Here is a 22,588-nt window from a genome sequence, read left to right on the forward strand (position 1 = left end):
GTTGCAGGAAGCATCCATGTTTTGGGCTTGCCGGGGGAAAAAAAAGCGGAGAAATGGCAGGCTCTGCGTACAGGGAAAAAAGCTGGGAGAAGAGCCAAGGCCATGGGGAAACGCAGGGAAAAGGGGCTGGAAGAGCATCCTTATCCCGCCAAAAGGCAGCAGCAGCCGGGTGCAATCCGGGGGGATCCAGGCCCATCCTCGTGCAGGACAGCGCCCGGGCTCCCGAAATTAGCGGGCGCTTTAATTACGGCCATCAGGAGCAGGGAAGACAAGTTAAATACCAGCTACCTAGGGAGAAATTATTATGCCAGCCGGGAGGATCCAAATGCCAGAATCCGGGGCTGCAATTTCCCCGAGTCGCCAATTAGGGCTCCCGCACGCTTCACCTTGGAAACAGCAGGTATATATTTAGCTCCAGAAAACTTTATTTTTTGGGAGGGGGGGGGGAACCAGAACGAGGTTTGGATGATCCACGCTTTGCTAATCCCCCCATGTTGGCATCAACATGCAAAAATACACGGCAGCCTCTTCCCGCTTCCCAAGGATTTCCCCTCCGAATGGACATACGGGAATAATAGAGGAAACCAGGGGAAAAATCTCAGTTTTCCTGTCTCCCCAGACCCCCCGTCCAAGTGGTATCTCACTGAGGCCTCATCACGCGCTGGGGAATGGACTGCAGCAGATTACTGTTAAAAAAAGCAGCATTGTCAGAAATAATTAAACCTATAATTGCAAAAATAAATGGAGGAGCTTCATCTCACCATGTTTTACTCTGCCTTTCTATTTTTAATTGGAATTGTTCTCGTACTCGCTAATTGACAAAATTCAGCGAGTCGCAGAGTCCTCTGTGCAAATTAGCAAGACACTGATGGTCTTTTGGTCTTTTTTAAAGGGAAACAACTGGGTGGGCTGAGGTTTGGGGAGAGGCAACTTGAAAATGTGCTTTTAAATACGGGGGGACATAGTACATCTGCATTGCTAAGCAGTGTGAAAACAAGCCCACGGCTGCTGCTGCTTGCACAAAAACCTGGTCCCTGATGCCTGTCTCACACCAGCTACTGCTCCTTGTGCTAAAAAAAAATTGCCGATATTCCTTAAATACAGATAAAACCATAAAGCCAGCAAATTCTGAGCAGCTGTTGGTTTATGTCTTTATGAACTGTACTGATGCCTGCTGTAAAAGGGTGCGTTGCTCGCGGCGCAATCTGCTTGGCTGCGCATCCGTTACACCAGGATTTGCCACCGCGGCGCTGCTCCCTGCCCTTGGACGCTTCCTTCCAAAAACCAAACCCGTATTTTGGAGAAAACATCAAGTGAGGGCTGTTCTCGCAGGGGGTGGGACCCTCCGGCATCCCGGGCCGGCACGCAGCAGCTCTGTGCGCATCCAAGTGCACGGAAAGCTCCAAAAGGAGCAGCTTAAGTCCCGTTTCCAGAGCTAATCCCAGCTGGGAAGTGAAAATGGGAGCTGCTCCAGCCTCCCTTTGGGTTCCCATGTCCCACACTGCGCAATATTGGCGTCTGCTGCTTCGCTGCAGCAGGGCTTGGCCTCGCACCCGGCATTATTTTTAAGCGCCGACGCAAGGATTTGCAAAGCGCCTTGAGCTCCTGGGAGAGGAAAGGTGCGGAGCTACCCAAACCCCCGGAATTCTCCACTCAGAACGCAGGAATCCGCTACCTCAGGTGGCCTGGAAGTTGCCTGCAGACGGAGCTGCGCTTCCCGCAAGGATCACACGGAGACTCCCTAGGGAAAAGGGCGGGGAGGTGGCGGCGCACGTGCGGATGCGCCACGGCCGCGCGGCGCGGATGGACGCGGAGGGGAAGGCGAGAGGCTCCGATCCTGCCCCCGTGACAGGGCCGGCTGATCGCAAACATCCCCCAGCAGAAAGAGGCCAAAAGCTTAAAAAAAAACCCCACATAACCATATCCGAGTCAGCCCTCTGCTGGTGACGGCTCCGGCAAGGAGGAAACGCTCCTGCTCAGTCCCATGCGCATCACCGGGGCAGAAATGCAAAAACAAATATATATATATATATATATTTATGTGTGTGTCCCAGTGCCAGCTGCACAGGGGCTGCTGCTGTGTTTTAGGGAGCCCCCGAGATGCACCGGCGCATCCACCTGTAACACACTCAGCAAAGGATGCTGCGACGGAGCCGGGGATGCTCCGCCGGAGCGGGGGAGGCTCCCGTGGACCACGGGATGCTCCCATGGACCACGGGATGCTCCCACGGACCAGGGGAGGCCCTGCTGGACCAGGGGATGCTCCCACGCTCAGGGATCGCTCCACCGCATCCCCACCAAAGACATCCCCCCCGGCAGGCACGCGGCGCGAGGCAGAGCATCCATCAGGCTGCGCGAGACGCTCCCCGGGAGGAAAAGCGATTGATCCGGCACCAGCGGCTCCGTGCGGGGACTGCCAAGCAGCGCCGGGAGGCGCCGCTGCAGAGCCGGGACCCCCTCCTCCGCGCGCCACGGGACAGCTCCGCTCCCGCATCCCGCATCCCGCATCCCGGCGCGTCCCGCGGGGCTCCTACCTGAGCGTGGCGCTCTCCCCTTGCCGCACCGTCACGTTGTCCATGGCTTTGGGGAAGGCGGCATCTCCGCTGCGCACGGGCACTCCTGCGGGCACAAGGAAGAGGAGCCTGAGCGCCAGGGCGAGCAGGCGGCGCGCGGGCAGCGGCGGGCGCCCGCCGGGCCCCATGGCGCTCAGCGCAGCCCCCCGGCGCTCAGCGCGGCCCCCGCATCCGGAGCGGCCGCGCGGACGGCGACGAGGACGACGAGGAGGAGGAGGAGGAGGAGGAGGGAGGAGGAGGAGCGGGAGATGAAGGTCACGGCGCGCTGCCTGCTCCCGACGCTCCGCGAGGACGCGGCTGGGCACGCGCCGTGGCGGAGCTCCCGCAGCAAAAGTTTATAGCCCGCGGAGGAAGCGTAAGTGGCGCCGGCAGGAAGGGGAGGGCAGCTGGAAAAGGCAGCCGGGGGGCTGCCCGCTTCCCAGCGCACATATATACAATGTCTATATATATATATATGAAATGAAGGTGGGGGGAAGGATGGAAAAGCAAAACAACAGCCCCCCGAGCGCCGATCCCGCTGCAAGAGGGCGACTTCCCCGCGGAGCATCCCCGCCGGGACCCGTCGCACTGCGGGGGACGCGGCTGCGGCTCCGCGGCCCCGCTGGCATCGCGGGGTTGTCATGGCAGCGGCTCCATGCCGCATCCCGCGCATCCCGGCGCCAACCGCAAAGCAGGGGGGGACGCGGGGTCTGCGGGCGGCGCTGCCGGAGCGCGGGGTTTGCGCCGCGGGACAACCCCAAATCCCGGGTTTCCCACCCCTCCGCTCGCACCGGGACATCAAACTCCATCTAGGGCAGCCTGGGTGGGCACAGAGGGCAAAGGGAAGATTTAAAGGGGGGGAAAAAGCCTCGTGCCTTGGAAGCGCCTCGGCGGGGTATAAAGAGAGCGTCTGCACTCGGGGCTATAGGATTTTTAACTAATATCTGCCTGCGCTGTTATCTCCTCCTCCCTCTCCTCCCACCTCCTTTCTCTCCCTCCTTCTCTCCATCTGTCCCTGCCCCCTTCTTTTCGCACCACCTTTCCTCTCGCACACTTGCAGCCGCTAATTCCTCCCCGCCGGGTTTGGGAATCGCTCCCGGCACCTCTGCCCCCGCATCCCGCTCCTCCCCGGCTTGCGGCAAACCCACCTAGACAGGTTTTATACCCAAATCAGACGTCCCCAAGTGCCACGGGAGCTGCTTTCGCCTTCCCAGCCCCGTCCAAAGCCCCCAAATCCTCTGACTGCGCCCAAAAATAAAATGTAAGGGAAATAGGACCCAGGACGCCCTGACACCCCGCAGCCATCTTCAAGCACAGAATACGGTTTCCTCTACCTGCAAATCCCAGTTCAAGCACCTTTTAGAGGAGGTTTATGGAGGTTTTATTTATCACCAGCGCCTCGGTGATAAAACGAGGCCACTGCAAGTCCTTTTTTTTTCCTTTTCCCCCCCCTTTTCTCCCCTTCACAGGAAGAAGAGGCGCTGGGATGGGAAACAAATGAAGGGCTCGCGCGCTGACCCTGGGCTCCCGCTGCGTTGCAGACCGCGGGGTGATTATTTTATAATGGCCGATAGCATCTGTGATTTAATGCAGCTGTTAGAAATTAGCAAGGACTCCACCGAAAGCGTCCCAGTCACTCACGATAACAGGCTAATAAATCATCCCCCCGGTGCTCCGTGGCATTTATGGTTCTATTTTAGAGATGCAAAGCCTAGATGCGGCGGCTCGCCTCCATTTGTTTTTATTTATACTTTTAATAACGCAATTAAATAAATAAATTTAGCATGTGGTGGCTCGGGTGCCAGAAACGGCACCGACGAGAGCTCCCCCTGCATGACTTCCCTTCGTTATTTTTTCCCTGCTAGCCAATTAAAGGGAAAACAAATGGCTCCGAGATGCTGCTGGAAACACATAGGCGAAATTCCTACACCGCTAAAGCCTCAGGGATGCAGGAAGGGGGAAGAGGGATGCAGGATGGGGTGTCTTTGATTCCCCTTATTCTATTTCCCCCCCTCCCATCCCATCCCATCCCATCCCATCCCATCCCATCCCATCCCATCGGGCAGCTCCAGGCCCAGCTGCACTCGCAGCATCCTTGGACCCATCCCAAGGTTGGCTGCATCCCGGGTTGCAAAACAAGAAAAAGGCACCACGGCCTCCCCTCCACACAGGAACCTTTCCAGTCAATAACCAAAGGAGCTCATTAATTTCTTAGCCACGCGTTAAACTCTGGTTTTGGGGAATTTGGAAGAAGCAGCTCCCAATAAAAACGGGGCGAACGTCACCGGAGCCGCATCGCGTGTCCGCCGGCTCCACTGAAAAGGCTCCGAGCATTTTCATCACATCCTCTCTTTTCAGTAGAGTTACAGTCAGAAAAATTCCTCTGCATACGCGACCCCAGAGGTTTCATATTTCTTCGTCTGCGGTGACAGTTCCCGACCGGATCTGCCTAATTTACAAGTTGGGAGATAGGGTTGCTTTCCCCACCCCCTAAACCTGCCAGCCCTGCAAATTCCTCGGGAATCTGAACGTTCATCCCTTCCCTCCCACTCCGGCAAGGATATATGGTGCAGAAGAGGGAAGCAAGGAAGGGAATCCCATGGGTACAGCCTCATCCCAGGCCTGGGATGCAACGCAAAGATTCCTTTGCGCATCATTTTTCTCACTATTACTGCTACAGCTGCAGACCCAGCGGGTCACAAAAAAGCAGGAAGGCAACAGGCATCGGAGGCAGTTTGCCGAAAATACCCACGTTTTTCCAATTTCCCAATTCCCCAAGACCATGAGCGCTAAATATTTCCAGGCCTTAAGGACCTGCTGAGCTCCAGCCCATCCTGCTGATGGGAAAGACAGAAGTGGGAAGCAAGAAATGACCCCATAATGCGCCTCAATCCATCCTCCCTTCCACGATACCATCTTTAGAGAGGGCAAGAAATCCGTCTCCAAATCCGTCAAGCTATTCCATGATCACTGCCCGAGGCGCGCTCTTACTCAGGGCTCTTTTGCAGCCGCATATTTATTTTATTATTATTATTTTTAACCATAGAACCATTTTATTAATATTAATAAACCTGCAGAAAGTGCTAATTTCCCCCATCATTTTCCTAATTAGCTCCGTCGCACCGCGAGCATCACCTGCATGAGGAACGGCTCCCCGTGCGCTCGCTTTCCCGATCAGCCTGGCCATGGATATTCCCTTCGCCGGCAGTGACGTGGCCGGGAGACACATTAGGCTGCCAGGGCTCTTGCAGGAGAGACCGCCCGGATCATATTTGTATTCATTTTCATGAACTCCCCATAAAAGTCACTAGCTGAACACAATCTGCTAATTAAATTTCACTCAGGAAGGCATTTTCACCTCAGATTAGCGGTGTCCTTGCCCGTTTTTTTGCCACTAACGCACTAATAACATCTTATTTATCTTCCAAATGAATTCCGCTAGGCTTATCGTTAAATTGGAGATATTCGCCAGCACAAACGAGCCCGGCGGGAAAGGAAGGCGAGTAATTCCAACGGGATGGAAACCACGGGGCTGTTCTACCTCCTTTTCACCACTAGCAAAAACATAAAACACGGCAGCGGGTTGACAGCTCCAGGAGCAATATCCTCCCTGCAGAAGGAGCGGGGTCCGGGTCTACAGGGTGTCCAGTGTCTTAACTCAGCCCCTCCAAAACCTGCACCAAAATTCGGGACGTGGCTTCCCAGGCACTTGCGCATTCCCCGAAGATGCCGCCTGCAGCACCTGTCTTGGGAATCGGGCACCGGAGTGACAATATTTGTCACTCATCCTTCCTCCTGCCGGGGTGTTTTGTCCCGCGTTGGGTTTTAGACCCGCTCCGTAGCCAACTCCGTAAACGGGCAAAACCCCCGGCCTCGGAGCAGCCTTTTCTCCCCATTCCCCATTGCAATTGGATAAGGCAACATTGACATCCAGTGGCCGATCAGATTAATCGCAGCAGGCCCTGGATTTTCTCCAGGGATGGCAAAAGGCCTCACTAAGAGCCACGTTCTCCATCAGCCTGCGCCGAAATGGGGCAGAAAAGACCCAAACCAACAGCCATGGCGTCCTCTGTGCCCTGGGGCTGCCCTGTTCCAAAACACCTTTTGGCAAAAACCTCCTTTCCACCAAAAATGCCTTTTGTGGAATCGTAGAATCTTTATGGTTGGAAAAGACCATCGAGAGCATCAAGTGCAACCATAAACCCATCAGCCAAAACCAGTTTTCCACCACCACGTACCAAGACATGGACCTTTCCAAGCACAGGTTGGCCAAGAAGGGACCAACCAAGGGTGAGCAACACGGGCCTGGCTACTTCATGCAATCACAAGACAACTTACGTATCCTACTCCTCAAAACCCCTTCCAGATGCAGACTGCAGCTGGATGCGCATGCGGCTCTGCGGGGGGATTTCTGCATCCCCCAAATTCCTGCATCCCTGCTCACAGGCGGCGAGGAGGAGGAGGGATGCGCTGGATGGGGGAACACGGTAGCCGTGCGCCGTCGAAGCCTGTGCTCACACTGTGCTGCCAAGCACAGTCTTTCATGAACCATTTGCATGCCTACAGGGGTAGTTAGATGTTGTTCCCTCCCCAGACAGCTGTAAAAAATGATGCATCCCCTTCCTCAAACCCGCTTTTAAGGTTCTCCGCTTTCCGTGGGGGCTTAATCTGATTTTTTTTTAAAAAATGCTCAGGCAGAGAACATGCTCGGCAATTAAATATTGATTGGGAATTCTCCCCAAGTACATTTCCCCTCCATCTCCCCGCCTCCACCGGGAGATGTCAAGTTCTGTTTCCTAAGCTGTCCCCATCCAGTGATTACGTTCATTAGGACACCAGCCTTGTGGTTAAAAGTACTTTCCTTGCCGCTGTACATTTAATTAGACAACTCTTTCCCAGAAATTATTTATAGCTGAGCTTGGGAGCTATTGTTAGGCCGAATGTAAATAAGATTCAAAAGGGAAGTCCCAGGGCACCCCCGTGGCTGCGGAGCCGCTCGCTTCGTTGCATTAGCGCCGGTCCCAGCGCCCCCGATCGGCGCGCACTTCCCGGCGCTCCCGAGCTGCTCCGCGCGCTGCTCCATGAACACAACGCGCGAGAGGCCGGGCACGGGGTGCTGACCCAAACCGCGATGCTTTAAGGTGCTTTCCAGCGGGCCCCGGCACCCCCAGGATGCGGGAAGGACGGGGGAATTTAGGGCCGAACGCGGAGCCGCGCAGCAGGAGGAAAGGCGACATTTAAATGACAAAAGCTCCGATTTCGGCTGCTTTTTCTGCGGCCCGCGGTGCCAGCAGACCTGGCGGCCAAGGCCGGGCAGGAGCTGCCACCGCCAGCGCCGCGGGGAGGCCTGTTATTTTAAACATATAATTGATTCTAATTCATCACTTATCGCCCGGTGACAGCCTTTTATATCGGTTATTATCTCCGGCGCGGCACGGGGGCCCGCGGGGGCCGGCTCCTGTTGTTCGGCGCTTGCTGCCACCGCGGCCTCTCCTGCTCCAGAGCCGACGGCAGCGGCTCCGTGGGAGGAAAGCTCCAAAAAACCCCGTGCGTGGGAGCCTGCAGGCGGGAGACCCTGAACCCAACGCCGTCCCCCAGCCCCTCTGCCCATGCAGCCGATGGCACCGGGTGCAGAAAGCTGCAGAAAGGATGCGGGTCCCCAGAACACGCGAGCAAACTCTTGGCAACCCCATCCCAAAACAGCTCGGCCAAGATCGCCACAATCTGCACCTACCTCTAGCAAGCAGGGATCCGTTTTTGGGAAGAAAAACACGCACGCGCTTTCTCCCCATTAACTCAATGACACCCAAGACCCGCCACGCTGGGATTCCTCTTCTGCCGCCTTTAAGAGTCACTTTGCAATTTCCGTGTTTCATTGAGGCGTTTTAGATTATTTTGAATTATTTCTACAGCATTTCCCGACGCTCGGCGCGACGGCGAACATCACACGGAACAGCTACAAGGGTGTCATTATGTGACATAACATAAAGATTGAGACACTTTCCAATTTGATCTTATTTTAAAATCATTAAGGGCGGCTGCTGCTTAGTTCTGAGTGCAACATCTTGGATTTCTTCCTAGATCAAAGGGCGCCTTGTTCCAATTGTAAAGGAGCGGGTTGACACTGCTCAAAAATGGCGACAAAACCATTTCTTTGCCACACAAACAGCGGGGACTTTCATCTCCATGTCAAACCGCTTCATTACAACAACAAACAAAAGGCACTTTTATCTAAAAAGCGGGAGGCTTGAGTCGACTTTAAGCAGCAGCTGCCCTTAATTATTTAAAAAAATGAAAGAAAACATTGCAAGGATTAATCTGCCTTAGTGCTGGTACTAGCGACGGAGCCTAGGAACGTGTGGAGAGCGGAACGGGCGATACCTCCAGGACCGCCAAGCCCCAGCAAACCTTTAGGGAGGTGCGATGCCTTTTGGGGCGTTTTCCTGGAATTATTTTCATTCTTGGGGCTCCCATGCAATGCACGGACCGCCAGCAGCATCGCCCAACGAGATGCCCATCAAGGGCTCTGCTTTTGGGACGACACACTGGGCAAAACGGGGGCAAAACGGGGTTTTTGGGGGCTGCTCCAGCCACATTATGAGCTTCCTCCCCCACTTCCCCTAGGAATGACACTGCCGCTATCTCCGCTGCATCTAAAGCACACACAGACTCAGTTTAGGGACAGTTAATTTCCAATTCTTTCCAGATGGGTTGGAATAATATCCCCAGGTGGTAAATACATTATTAAGAAGGCAGTTTGGTGTGAAATTGGCTATTAAAATATAGATAAAGTTTAATATATTGAGCTCCTTGTCAGAAAAATCACTTTAGAGGGAGCTTATTATTTGTTTGATATTAAAAGAGTCACAGCTCCGCTCCCAGTGACAAATGGGGAGGGGGAGGAAATGCCACCAGTAATGAACAGAAGCTTTTTAACATTTAAATTTAGGTTTCCGGGCATGCCCGTTTTTACCGTAAACCCAGGCTAACGCTTTGGACCCGTGCACAGCGCCAGCATCCCCATTTAGGGGTATCTGACCCGAAATAATCACAGCCAATGTCACCAACCCGGGGTTCTCCAGCCAGACCTTGACTGCCTCCTCCTCAGCAAAGGGCTCGAGCCAGGTCTCCCATTACGAAGACTTCATTAGTTTTGCAAAATATACTACAGAGCATTTACTAGAGGGCTATGAAGTATCATAAATAATTAAAATTAAATTACACTTGTCAAGGAAACGAACGAACTGCTTTTTTACAATGCATTATCCCCGCGCGCTTATTTATTTATTTTTAAAGCGCTTGCTTAGGCATCACCGGGCTTTTATAGAGAGGGGTTAGAAAAACGTGCCCTTTGGGCAAAAATTAGCACCGACGTTTACCCGGCTTGGCTGCAAAGCAGGAGGAAATGCAATTTAAACCAATGGTGCCGTGGTGCATGTGCCCCCGTTTGAAAACAGCAGTGGTGTTAAAAGCATTATTAATCAGTGTTATTATTATCTGGCAATTAGCAAACTTCTATAATTGGCACTTATTAGATCTCCCACTTGATGAGAATTTACTGTTTTTTTGAGGGGAGGCACAACAGCAGCGAGAAACAGCTTAACTAATTAATTAAGCCTCCCAACAGCCCTTATAAAACACACCCAAACCCCCAAAATGCAGTTTCTTGCTGCCCGATTTCGCACGGAGGCTCCGAGCCCCGGAATTTGGCCCAGCTGCACGGGATGCGGCAGCTTCTCGCCAGCACCAAACCATCCCCTCCCTCCATTCTGCCCATTTATTCCATTTTCCCCTAAACAGCCAATAAAAGTCACTCATCTCATCTGGGGTTTGGGCTCATCTTGGCACTGAGCTGCACCAGAAGTTGCTTCTCTGTTTTTATAATTATCTTCCTGCCAGCCCGCCCGCTCGGCCTCTCATTGGAGTCACTTTCACACACGGCTTCAACGGCGCCCGACAATGTCCTTTCCTTAACCAAGCAAAGACTGCACAAATTAACAGCCCTTCGGGGAAAGGCAACTGCTTAACTGGGTGGCCCTGCCCCTACCAGCAGTGAGGGGAACACGATGGCTTTGGTGGGACACAAGCTGTGGCCCCTCAACACAAGTTATGGATCCTGGGTGCTGGTGGGACACAAGCTGTGGTCCCTCAACACAAGTTATGGATCCTGCATGCTGGTGGGACACAAGCTGTGGTCCCTCAACACAAGTTATGGATCCTGCATGCTGGTGGGACACAAGCTGTGGTTCCTCAACACAAGTTATGGATCCTGGGTGCTGGTGGGACACAAGTCGATGTCCGCAGACACAAGCTGTGGTCCCTGCATGCTGGGGCACCCTAAGGCCTCCAAAAGGGAGGCTGGTGAAAGCCAAAAGAAAGCCCCGAATTCTGACTGCTCTCCATCCCTGCTCTCAACGCTCATTCCAGAGGCAAGCACAAGGATCTCTTTTATATGGGAACGGGTATTTCAGGGTGCACACTTGCAGTTTATGAAGGCAGAGCAAGAGCTCCGCGAAGCCATCCCGTATTCCGCTCATGGGACAAAAAGATGAGGAGACACCTCCATCTAAAAGGGATGGGAATCGCTACCCAGCCCAGCTGCCTCCTCATCCCGTTGCGTCGTCCCCAAGGACGTCACAGGGAGCAGGATGCGGCGCTTGGGTGGGATGTCAGGAAGGCAACGCAGGTTCCTCTAGGAAGCACTTGTGGAGCTGGCATCGGTTCCTCTCCCTTCCCGGCCCTCCCTTTGCTGACTTTGACGATGTTCAAAAAAATCCACGCATCCCTCGGGCAAACCCCCTCGCTGGAGCCACGCACAGTGATTTAACCTCTGTTATCTCCCCGATTAGCCCAGCCACGGAGCAGATAGTTGGCTCTTATCAGCCCATTAAAGAGTCAAAGAACGCTGGTACCAGTTTTTTATCTGCAAACCACACACAAAGCCCTGCTGATTATGCTATTAATTTGTTAATGAACCTGTCTTGCCAGACAGCTCCTTTGCAAAGAGGGAATTTTCATCTTTCTAGGGGGCCAGGCCCTGGGCTCGCAAGGCTTTTTACCCCAAACTTCTGTGGGATCCCTGTGAGAGGAGAGCGGGGTTGGAAGGACCAGGTCTCATGGAGCCCATGGCCAGAGGAACTTCTCAAATCAGCAAGGGCAGCGCATGGGACCAAAGGAGGTAGGAAACCACGGTTTGCTCTCACGAGGTTTGTGCACCGCGCTCACCACGGGCAGAAATCATCCGTCTCCTTGACCCACCCCTGCTCTCCTCATCCTAGGGAAGAAAACCCACTTTCTCTTCAGTTATTTTTAGGCAGCGGCAGCCGGATGCCGGAGCGCTGCTAAAGCTGCCACTTGCACGACAAATTAAATGCGCAACCCGGTGCACTCGGAGGCTGCGTGCGCTGCGGACAAAAGCCACTTGTCATCACGCCCACGCCGCTCCGCATCCGCGCGGCTCCGCTGTCACCTCCCTCCCCGACTCCTCCTGATAAGTGACAAAAGGCAGCGGATTCCCGCTCGGCCCCCCAAAGTCTCCATCTGATAGGCGCAAGTGCAATTTGTCTCCGAGCCTCCCGAGGCCTCCGGGTGCATGTGGAAAACTGGCTGCAGGTAGGATCCAGCTTGGCCAAAGTGCTATCAAGGGGGACCTGAACCAAGGTCACCCCATCTTATCCCAGTCCGGGGCACTAGATCGGAGTTTCTTCCACTTAAATGCCTGGAAGCAAATGATTTCCCACCGACATCCAAGAGCTGCCGCTGTTCCTGTCGGAAAGCTTCCTATTATTCCGAGCAATATGAGGCTTTTTTGTATTTGCACTTCTGGGCCTGGGCTACACTCCCCAAATCAGTCAAACCTGAAACAGGGTTTGATCTCAGAGCCGGAGCTGCTATTACACGAGAGTTTCAAAGTCGCAGCACCTTTATTAGATAAACCACTCGGAGCCTTTTCATTTGCATCCTTGACTCCTCAGAAACGAGTAACCCAATTTTCAATTTGCACTTTGAAGCCTCGTGCCAAGTTTCCTCCGGTACTTCTGCAATTCCAGAGCGGGCTCAAAGTTTCTTTCTACTAAAGCGTTTTGAAAAACGGAGGCAATCACGGCACCTGGCAGGGCATGCACCAGCTCGCCTAGCCCATCTGCTGCCGGAAACGACTCTCCAGGTCGAAATATGTTCTCACCGGAGAGCGGGTCATGCTCTAACGAGCCCGCGTCGGAGGATCTTTGCATTAAAGACCACACGCACAGAGACCCTGGCTGAAAAGATGTCGGGGATTGAGGCCAGCCTCCAAAGAGGCCGCCCCCACACCTTGCATTCCCGCGTAGATCCCATTTTCCTGCCAACGAGCCAGTGTCATGCAGGCATCTCCGTCCCGAAGGACTTCTCGCAGGCCGGGAGCCTCCCAGCAGGCACTGTCTTCCTCTCCCCCGACTACACCTCGCTATCTACCCAGGGCTTGGTATTTGAGTCTAAAGGTTAATTAAGTGTGGCTGCAAAAAAATGAAAGGCCACAATCAATTACCGTGTCTGCCTGTCCATTTGAGTCAATTTTTAATCATGGAGATTTGGTATTTGGGGAGCCAGGGGATGATAAGAAGGGCAAAATTCTCTTTCTTCCTCTCTTTCTAAGAGGTATTTATTCTGGCTGGCTAATTCCCCAGGCCCCGAGCAGGCAGCACGCGCTCCCCTGGCACTGCCACCTCCTCCACAAGGCTCACGGCCGCCTGTCCCCAAGGCCACGCTCACATTTGGGCCACCAAAACAGGCCCCGCGCGCGTCCCCGTCGCCTGCTGCAACCGAGGGCAGCGCTCGCTTCAACGCCCCCCGCTTTGCCTTTTGTAATAATTAACTATTTAAAATTCTAACGGTGCTAATCGCAGCAGTCCGGCCTCTGTTCTCATTACCCGGGATCAATTCCTGCTTAATATTCACCTCCAGGGGCGGATGTGGATGGAATGAGCGGCTGGTTCCTCCGGCGCGCGCGCGGTGCCCAAGCTAATGAGTGGCTGCAGCTATTGTAGTACAGTCACTCGCCTGTAATCAGTCAAAATAACAAGCAGCAGCACCTTCCCGGGACGCAAAGCATCCCCCATAAATATACATGGACGGGCGGGCGCGCCAATGGACTTCACATCTCAATGAGCTACGGCTGAAGCGCCGCGGTTGCACGGAAAAACCTGACACCTTGGAATCAGTTCCCATCCTTCAGTTGTGTCCCACCCTTTCCTAGGGACACATCTGCATGGGGAAGCTCTTCCCGATTAAGATTGAGCGTGAATAACTCTCCTGGAATTAATCCTAGTGCATCCGGCATGAAGCTGCACCGTGCTCCCCACTAGCTTAAGTGATACCAATAGACACGTTGGCCTGGAATAAGAATGATCCAGAGACTCATTCCAGTATAAGTCATCCATATTGCCACCCACAGAAGGATATTCCATGGACAGCAATGGGAAACGGCGGATCCGGTGCTTGTCCATCCCCTCCCAAGGGCTCACTGCAAAAAAATAACCCCGCAGATGCCTCCAGGCAGTTTTCTTGCTGGAAAAAAATCAATAACCGGTATTAAAAAATGGATCCAGCTCCCATTGGAACAGACTGCTCGGGGCTCTGCCATAATTCTGCAGAACAGTCAATATTTACTGTAAGTGTCTCAAATAAAGATCGAGCTTCGATTTAGCGAGATCGTTATTGCGCGTTAATAATATGCCAATTGATTATTAAACATATTTACCCCAGGTATGAAAAACGGGCGAGAAGATGAAAGGGCATCTGATGCGGGAACACGACGTTAACTAGGCAACATAATTGCGCAGGGCTGCGTTCGCCAAATTATCTTTTTACCATTAAGAAACATTTTATAAAGACATTAAAAGGCTACAGAGAGAGAATGATACACGAGTGCTCAGAGCAGTTGGGCAAGGGGACAAATCGCATCCTGGCGCTGCGCTCTATTCGCTTTCTTTGGTTGCGTGTTGAAAAAATAGCTTTTCCTGCCCCAAAACCGAGCTGGGACGGACCGCCCAGCACAGACAGCCCTGCCAAAGACCCCTGCGCCCGGGTTAATGGGGACATTACGTGTCCCCGTGTCCCGCTGCCACCCGAGCCCAGCGGTGACATTTGGCTGAGAGCCGAATGCGGCTTTCTGCTGTCGGAGGGTTTTCGCAGCGTGTCCACAAATGTCACTGGAAGGAACGCTCCGCAGCGAGGCAGTCAATTCCCACTCTGAAAACACAGGGAAACGTCAATTCCTGCATGTTTTCTGCCATGCTCGCTTTACTGAAGAACTAGCATAACCAAGGAATTTTTTTTCCATTCTTTTTTCAAAAGTTTCTAAACTGATTTTCACCTTGGATCCTTCTACTTCTTGCCTACTTTTGCCTCAAAAAAAGGCTCCCTGCTTCACGCCGCCCCATGCAAATTATGGAGCATCCCAGTGCAATAGCTCAGCTCACCCTCTCCTAGCACTGGAAATTGCTCCCGTTTGGAATAATCTATCCCCAGGGATTGCTGACCATCAGATTTTGCTGCAGGGCAGTCTTGAAGGCCCCAAACCGGTGCTTCCCAAACGGAGAACGCACTGATGGAGGAGCATTCCCAGCGCTCCACGCGGAGAAAACTCATTATGGTTGGGCAACGGGCACCTTTTAAATATATATAGAGGTGGATAGATAGAGATATAGAGGGATTTACATCAAAGAAAGCTGCCTGCTTCACTCGCTGCCTTCTCGGAGGCAGGGAAAGAAGAAAGGTGCTGGTGCCCTCAGGCTTTCCATGCACTGTGGTCTGACGCCCCAGGCCCATCTCCCCCCGTGCCCACCCAGCCTCGGGCCCAGGAGTCCGGGCTCCAAGGTGGGAATTGCCCCTGTGAAAACTCCGGCGCGGATCGGGCCTCCCTGCAGGGCGGCTTTGGAACGTGACTCCTTTTGATGGAGCGGGAGGGCTCCCTGCGGAAGCGGCGGCTCCGCGGCAGCCGGCGCCGCTGCCGGCGGGAAGGTGACGGATCGGGTGGCACAGAGCTCTCCGTTTGCCTCTCGCGCCCGCTGCCGGCACGCGGATAATCTACGAGCCGCGGATAAATGAGCCGGGCGACGCCGGCTGCCGCGGCGAACGCATCTCCCGGAGCCTTCCCCGGCATCATCCATCTGCTGCTGAAGGTCAGAGAAGCCTCTGAGGATGGGATCGGCACCGGCAGGGTGCGGATGGCACCGCGGGCTGCAACGTCCCCTTTTCCCATCGTGTGACCGGCGGGCATGGGGACACGGGAGGGCTGGTGTCAGGGGATCCATCAACCTCTGCCCCAAGCGAGGTCTTATCCACCCTAAAACTCCTTCCCAAGGAGCCCGGCAATGGCCTGAACTCTTCTGCTACGCCTGCGCCACAAGGATGCTCCTGGAATCACCGAATCCGCTCAGGATGCTCCCTTTCTCCCTGCAACACGGCCATGCCCAAAGACAGCGCGGCTTCCCTCGCGCCGCCCTCCCGAGGCTCCGGCACAGGCTGATCCGAGCCGGGTACTTCTGGCATTTATCTCTGCCAGTCAAAAGCCATAATTGGTCCCCGCATTAGGGAGGGGGAAAAAAATCGCCTCCATCCAGAGCCACCTCTGCAATCAATAAGCATTTGTCCTCCGCATCTGTGGCACGGTGGCCGTGGGCTCCCTGGGGCTGCTGCCAGCCTATTTTTCTTCTCTCTGCCCCATCACTTAGGCCAGGTGCTGAGCTTCACCCTTGGACCCCCTTTCCCCCCGAAGCCGATCAATAACTAACCCTGTGCTAACGACCTCTCCATCCCTCTGGAGAGGCCGATCCGTCAGAGCGCCGCGACGAGCCCGGCGCTTGCTCATCCCTTCTTGGACAGTGACTAATTGCTGCCATTAGACGCTGAATTACAGGCAGAGGATGCAGGGGGAGGCAGACGAGCGACCCTATGTTTAATGCAACCGATGACCAAGCACCCATCGCGGCCGCAGCGCCGGGGGAATGTTAATGTGGCCAGCAGGGCCCCGCGTGGCCACCGCTCACTAGCCAAGCCGGGAAGGAGAAGGACTCGGTGGCACCAGCAAAGCGTCATCCTCACAAATGCAACGGGGCAGCCCAGAGCGCAGGGATTCGCAGCCTGCCAGCCGGGGCTCGGGTGGAAATTTGCAATTTGAGAACGTGAAGAATTAAAAAGAACTTAGCACTGACGCCCTTATTTTATTTTTTTCCTAGGTGCAGCAAGTATTCATCCGTGCATCAACTCCTCCCTCGCGCTGCCACGCGCACGCAGAGGCACCTGACGTCCCTGCTGCCTGGGGCACTGTTCTAATGAGGCAGGAGAAGGGCAATATTTTTGGCTTTTTTTTTTGTTTTCCAAAGCCATTTCAGCTGTCCCTTGTGGGAGAGGAATGCAGCAGGCGTTTGCTAAATATATATACCTGTCTCTGTCTCAAGAGCAGTATCATAGGCGGCAGAGAGAGAAGGGAGGTACAATTGCCCAGACAAAGAGGGATTAGAGAGATAGACAGACCAAGAGCAGAAGAAAAATGTGGATTTAAAGTGTTATTCATCTAGAAAGACTTCCAAGTGCTTTGCGAGCGTAGCAAAACTTCACAGAATGATGCTCCGCAACGCGCCCACTCCACGCTCCCATTTATCAGGCCCCAAGCAGCATACTAAATCTAACTAAAAAGCCGAGTTAAAATTATCTCAGGTGGAAAGAAGCAAAGCAGAAGGTTCGTGCTCGCCGGCATTGCAGCAGGAGCTGCAACAACCCACAACAACCTGTGCTGGGACCAGCGCCACCAACGTGGTCCTTGTCCCCCCTGTGCTGGCACCAGCTTGGCCAGGAGAGCAGGGACGCGGCATGGAAAAGGGTAGGAATCGGCGCTGAAAAATCCCTGTTTCCCACCCGGGATCTCTTCCTACAAGGCACCACCGTGTTCCGCAAGGAATCACGCAGGACGAGGTTTATTCTCGGCTTGATTGGCACGCACTTAATTAACGTTAATGGAGCGCTCGCGTCACGATCAAGGAGAGACCGTGAACCCCAAAGTATACTAAATCTAAAGAATTACTGCAGAATTCATGGCCTAATTACAGTGTATTGTTGAAATACCACTTAAATACAGTGATTATTAAAAGCATATTATTGATTGGGGTTTAACTGCTACGTAAATAAATCTACTAGCAGCAAACTGAGCTACAAATTCATTACCTTGCTGTAAACCCTCAATAAATATCTTTTTCATGAATCAGTTGTTGTTTATTATACAATAAACGTCTTATTAAGTCAAAATTAATTGCGTATTCGGGGAACTTCATCGGAAACTCTCTCCTTGCCCTACCATACAGGTGTTTTGCCAGGAGTCCTTCAATAGCCCCTTCAATACCCCTTTAATACCCCGGGCAGGAACAGATGCTGTGGGTGGCTAGTGCCAGCTGAAGCCCATTGAGGAGACAAGACACTTTAACCCCAAATTCTGAATTTTTAGCACTATCCCATTCCCTAAGCAATGACAAGTTCCCTAGCCGGGTGATTTTCCTAGGTCCCCGCAGCTGAGAAAGAGAGAATATGAATTCCTCCCAGGGCATGAACTATCATGATGAATAATAAATAAAATAAAAAGCGGCAATATTTTGCATCTACCAAGAGCTTTTCATCTGTACAGCTCAAAACGATTTACAACAAAAAGTAGAGTGTTAGAGGTGTTAGGAAAGCAGAATTTCCTTCCTCTGGGAAATCTCAGCAATTCAACATTTGTTTTCATCTTGAGAAGGGGTGAGAAGTTGAAAGGTTTGTCTGGAACCGTCAGTTCCACGACACTGGAATTCAGAAACGGGGACTTTCTTCTTGTTTTATCAGACCTGGGCCACTACAGGCCTTCAGCTCTAAGCCTTGTGAGCCCGGGCTACCAGAAAACGCCCTCCCAATGGGCCCGGCACCAACACAACCCCCTGAACACGCTGGCCGGGCTCATCTCCCGCATATCCTATTCCCTTCGGCTGCGGCCTCGGCAGCGGAACGAGCTCTGGAGGCACATTAGGCTCTCCCTTGCGAGACGCGCTGTTAAGGTAACTCCATTACATGCCTTTCCTCTCCACTGCGTCTCCAATCCCAAGGGAATCGATATTCCCTCGTTACCCAGGCACGATGCCTCAAACGCACGGCGAGTCGGCCTTTGCGGAAGGTGGGACTGGTGCGTGGCAAAATGAGACCAAGGCCTCGCTCGTACGTGTTTTCCCTGCCGCGCCGTTTATCAGAAACACATCAGCAGCCCTTCCGCCATTCCTGATGGAAAATTGATCTCCTGATGGAGAATGGGCCATAAAACTAAATCGTGGTGTTAATAAGAAGAGTAAACGAGGGAGCTGGTGTCGCCAGCGCAGCCGGGCCTGCGCTGAGGGTGACGAGCGGCATTGACAACTAAAGAGCTGCCTACACTCTCCAGGGACGTAGGAGTCAGTGGGATGAACCAGATCAACATCCAGTGTCCCCCAAGATCCCTAAATCAACAAAAATCCCTAAATAACAAAGCGCACATCCCATGCAGCACTGCCAAAGAGGCAACGGCCAACACATCTACCCGGGATGTCTACCAAGGTGTCTCCTACCACGGAGGCGGGTACCGAGATACCCCCAGGCTCCCGCGCGAGGCAAGGACCAATTACACAGCAATCAATTTGGGGAGCGCTGAGGAGATAATGGAGTGATAAGGAACAGCCACGGCGGATTTGTCAATAGCCCATCACGTCAAACCAACTTAATTTCCCTTTTTGACGGTGTAATTGGTCTCGCGGATAGCGCGGCGAGGACAGCAGATGTGATATACCTTGACTTCATTAAAGCAGCTGACACTGTCCCATATGGCATCCTTATAAGCGAGTGTGTGAAAGACAGCGTGGCCTGCACCACAGGTGGAAATGTCACCGGCTACAGCTACACAAGGACTAGCTGTCAAGCGCTCGCTTGACACCCGGGTGGGCATTTCGCATGGATCCCTCATCCGCCCTGGCCCTGATCCCATCCATATTTCAGCAGCGCTTGGGCTAACAAAACAGAAAATGGATTAGATCCTGCACAGATGAGCCTGGACAGGGAGGAGCGCTGCGCGCTCCATGAGCCGGGATTAGAATGCAAAACGCTCGCGATAAATTAGGCAAACAGCTGAAAATCAGCAAGATGGAAGTCGGTAAAGACACCTGCAAAGTCATGCACTGAGGAGGAAGAAATCGGACGCTGCATAGGGCTGAAGAGGAGGGTGTGCAAACACGCACCAAGCGCAGGGCAGACACGAGCCAACCAGGGCAGGCCGGAGTACGGGAGGAGGCCAGTTTGGGTGCCAGGTCGTAAGGAAAACACAAGCACGCTGGAAAAAAAGCTGTCTTCACCCTTTAGCCAGGCCTATATATACATATATGTATATATATCCACTGCAGGCAGCTAGAAAGGAGCCTCCCATTTGAAAGCTCTTTTTCTTGCTAAATGCCACCATGGGCACAAGGCAGCAACAGGTGGAGGAAGAACTAAGGGTTAGACAAAGTTTGGGCTGATATTTTCAAAGTGAACCGTGAGACAGATGTCCTGTTCTTATTAAAATTAATGGGAACAGAGCATCCCCATCTCCCAAGTGACTTTGAAAAGCTCATCCTCACTTCCCATTTTCTGTCCGGCGCCTCCACCACCGCCTCCCTCTTTCCACTCCTGGGCCGGCGAGAGAATCTGGGTTCCAAAAACAACATTTGCAGCAGAATAAATTATTCTCTTTTTTTTTTTTTTTTAGGCTCAAACTCATCTTCTGTTCGTCCTTTAATTTACATATGTATAAATAATTGCACATTAGGAAACAAAGGAGTGAGGAAGAGAGTTGGGAGCTCAGGTGGCACCCCGGGCACAGTCACACAGGGTCCCCAGGCAGATGCTGGGACCAGGGTTGGTTCTTTCACCTGCCAAAAGCAGCTCTTTCCCCCACTTCCCAGATGAATTCTCCCCCTTCCGAGGATGAATTATCCACCAGGAATGGCAGCTCCCAGGTAGTGGGATGCGGAGGAGAGGGGAGGAGGTGGGGAGAGAGCGCGCGTGTCACCGGCAGGAGAAACATCCTTGTGGGACTAAATTGCATTCAATATAATAAACTATCATCTCGAAACGAGTGCGCCAATTGAGTTTTGATGTAAACACTAATATTTTCTCCACTCCGCTATTCTCTTCCAGGGAGATCTCATGTTTATTTCACTATGTGTCCTACCTACTATTGCACTCATACATCAAAGGGTTCGAGGACAAGGAGCCTGATTTTGAAAACATTATTCTTTTAAAGATTTATTTGCTCGTCTTGACCACCTCCTCGGCTGAAAGGGAGACGCTCGCCATAAATTATTTTAATGCCCTGTGTAAAGCATGCATATGTACACTGCCTCTTTGCAAACTTTGGGAGAAGAGATTCCCTTTGCTCCTTATCCCTCTTGGCTCACGGGTATATTTAGGACTTGCACAAGTCCTAAAAGCACCGGGCTCTAAGGAGCAGCAAAACCAGCGCGTGTTCCCTCTGCCCCTTTCTGCAGCAGATGCTGGAAGGCGCTCAAAGGAAACCGCGTTTATTTAAAATTAAATAAAAGCAGCTAATTTTGGCACGCAAGAAGCCAAGCACCTGTGGGACTCCTGGCTTCGGGGCACTGCCAACACACGAAGAGTAATGAAGTTAAAGGAGCAATTAAGGAGCTGATACAGGCACTTCGTGGGAGGCACACGCTTCCCAGGGGAGACTTTGTCCCTGGCCATGTCCGAGTCCTGTCCCTGTTTGTTCCCATTCCCTATGGATGCTGCTCGGAGCATCGAGGCACCCTCGCTGCCCTGCTTTCCTACCCGAAAATGGGGGGAACAAGCCCTGCTTGTCCAGGGGGCAGGATGCCGTTGGGGTCTCCTGGCCCCGTAGGACCACACGAGTGCCTGGCCATGCGCCCGGGCATCCTTCCCCATTTCGCTTCCCGGAGGCGCGTGGTGGGGAGCAGGGTTTAACACTGGGGACGCGTGTGGCGAGGACGGAGCGCTGGCAGCACCGCGTGGCAGAGCCGCAGCACTGCACGCCGCGCGCTCTGCAGCGCTCCGAGCATCCCGGCCAACGCGGGCGGCCCCGGCAGCGGCGCTGGGAATGCGGCACGGCCCTCTCCGCGTCCCCAACTCGCCCGCTCCGCCTCTGCAACCCGCGCGGCTCCTCGGTGACTCATCGATGGTTTGAGGACGGAAGGGACATTTCGGATAATTTTAGCCTGGCCTTTTTGCGGAACAATTGCAAAGAGCGGGGTGGGTGGATCGGGAGCCGGCAGCGGGCCGGCTCCTCGTCTCCCTGCGCTCCCAAAGCCAGCAAGGAGGACGAGGAGGAGGAGGAAGGTCGAGAGGCGCCGAGCACCTGCTCGCCCCTTCCCAAAGTCTCTCCCAGCGGTGCCCGGGCTCTCCCCGTATGGATGCAAATGGAAGCAAAGCAAGAAATGCTCCATCACCCCAACCCAAACTCCTGCTACTCCTCTTCTTTTTTCCCCTCAAAAAGCCAGAAAACTGAAACGCCACAAGGGGGACCCCAGAATCTCTTTGAAACAACAGACCGCGCGCCCATCACCGCGGCCTCTCGCCACCTCCAGTGACTTCCCTTCATCAATAACAAATACTTTGGCGATACGCATGCCAGCTTGTCACTGATTTGCCTTGACATTTGCACGGGGACGGGGGGAGAACGAAATAAAGTCCATTATAGCGCAGAGTAATTTAGGGTATTACCACCAGCATCTGAATTACAAATCCACCTCTCATTACTGGTATGTTAACCGGGAAAGGCAGCCCCGAACAACATGCAAGGCAGGGTTTATTAGCATGCATTTGCATAATAATTAGCTCTGCAGCAAGCAAAGGCTGTTGTGCCTTTCAAAAAGCCAACTTTCAATGTCAGCGTCCAAGCCCACCGGCGGGTTCAGCCCAGGGATGCTCCTACGGATGCAGGGCTTGCGGGAGCATCCCGTCACATCCAGCGTGGTCCCTTGCAAGCTGCGCCGGTTCTC

General features: G+C 53.4%; 1 protein-coding gene across 1 annotated transcript in view; it reads right to left on the reverse strand.

Moving 5' to 3' along the window:
- LOC104575964 (opioid-binding protein/cell adhesion molecule homolog) overlaps window positions 1–22,588 on the reverse strand; it is a gene marked incomplete at its 3' end in the record, with an annotated part of 115,623 nt that overhangs the window by 28,152 nt on the left and 64,883 nt on the right. Inside the window, exon 2 of the mRNA XM_088534554.1 lies at window positions 2,535–2,619. Within this exon, the coding sequence (XP_088390680.1) occupies window positions 2,535–2,619 (85 nt within the window). The remainder of the gene's footprint in view (window positions 1–2,534; window positions 2,620–22,588) is intronic.

Source organism: Tinamus guttatus, unplaced genomic scaffold (assembly GCF_059628265.1).
Source record: "Tinamus guttatus ecotype Peru unplaced genomic scaffold, ASM5962826v1 Tinamus_guttatus_pri_ptg000566l, whole genome shotgun sequence".
Classification (NCBI taxonomy): Eukaryota; Metazoa; Chordata; class Aves; order Tinamiformes; family Tinamidae; genus Tinamus; species Tinamus guttatus.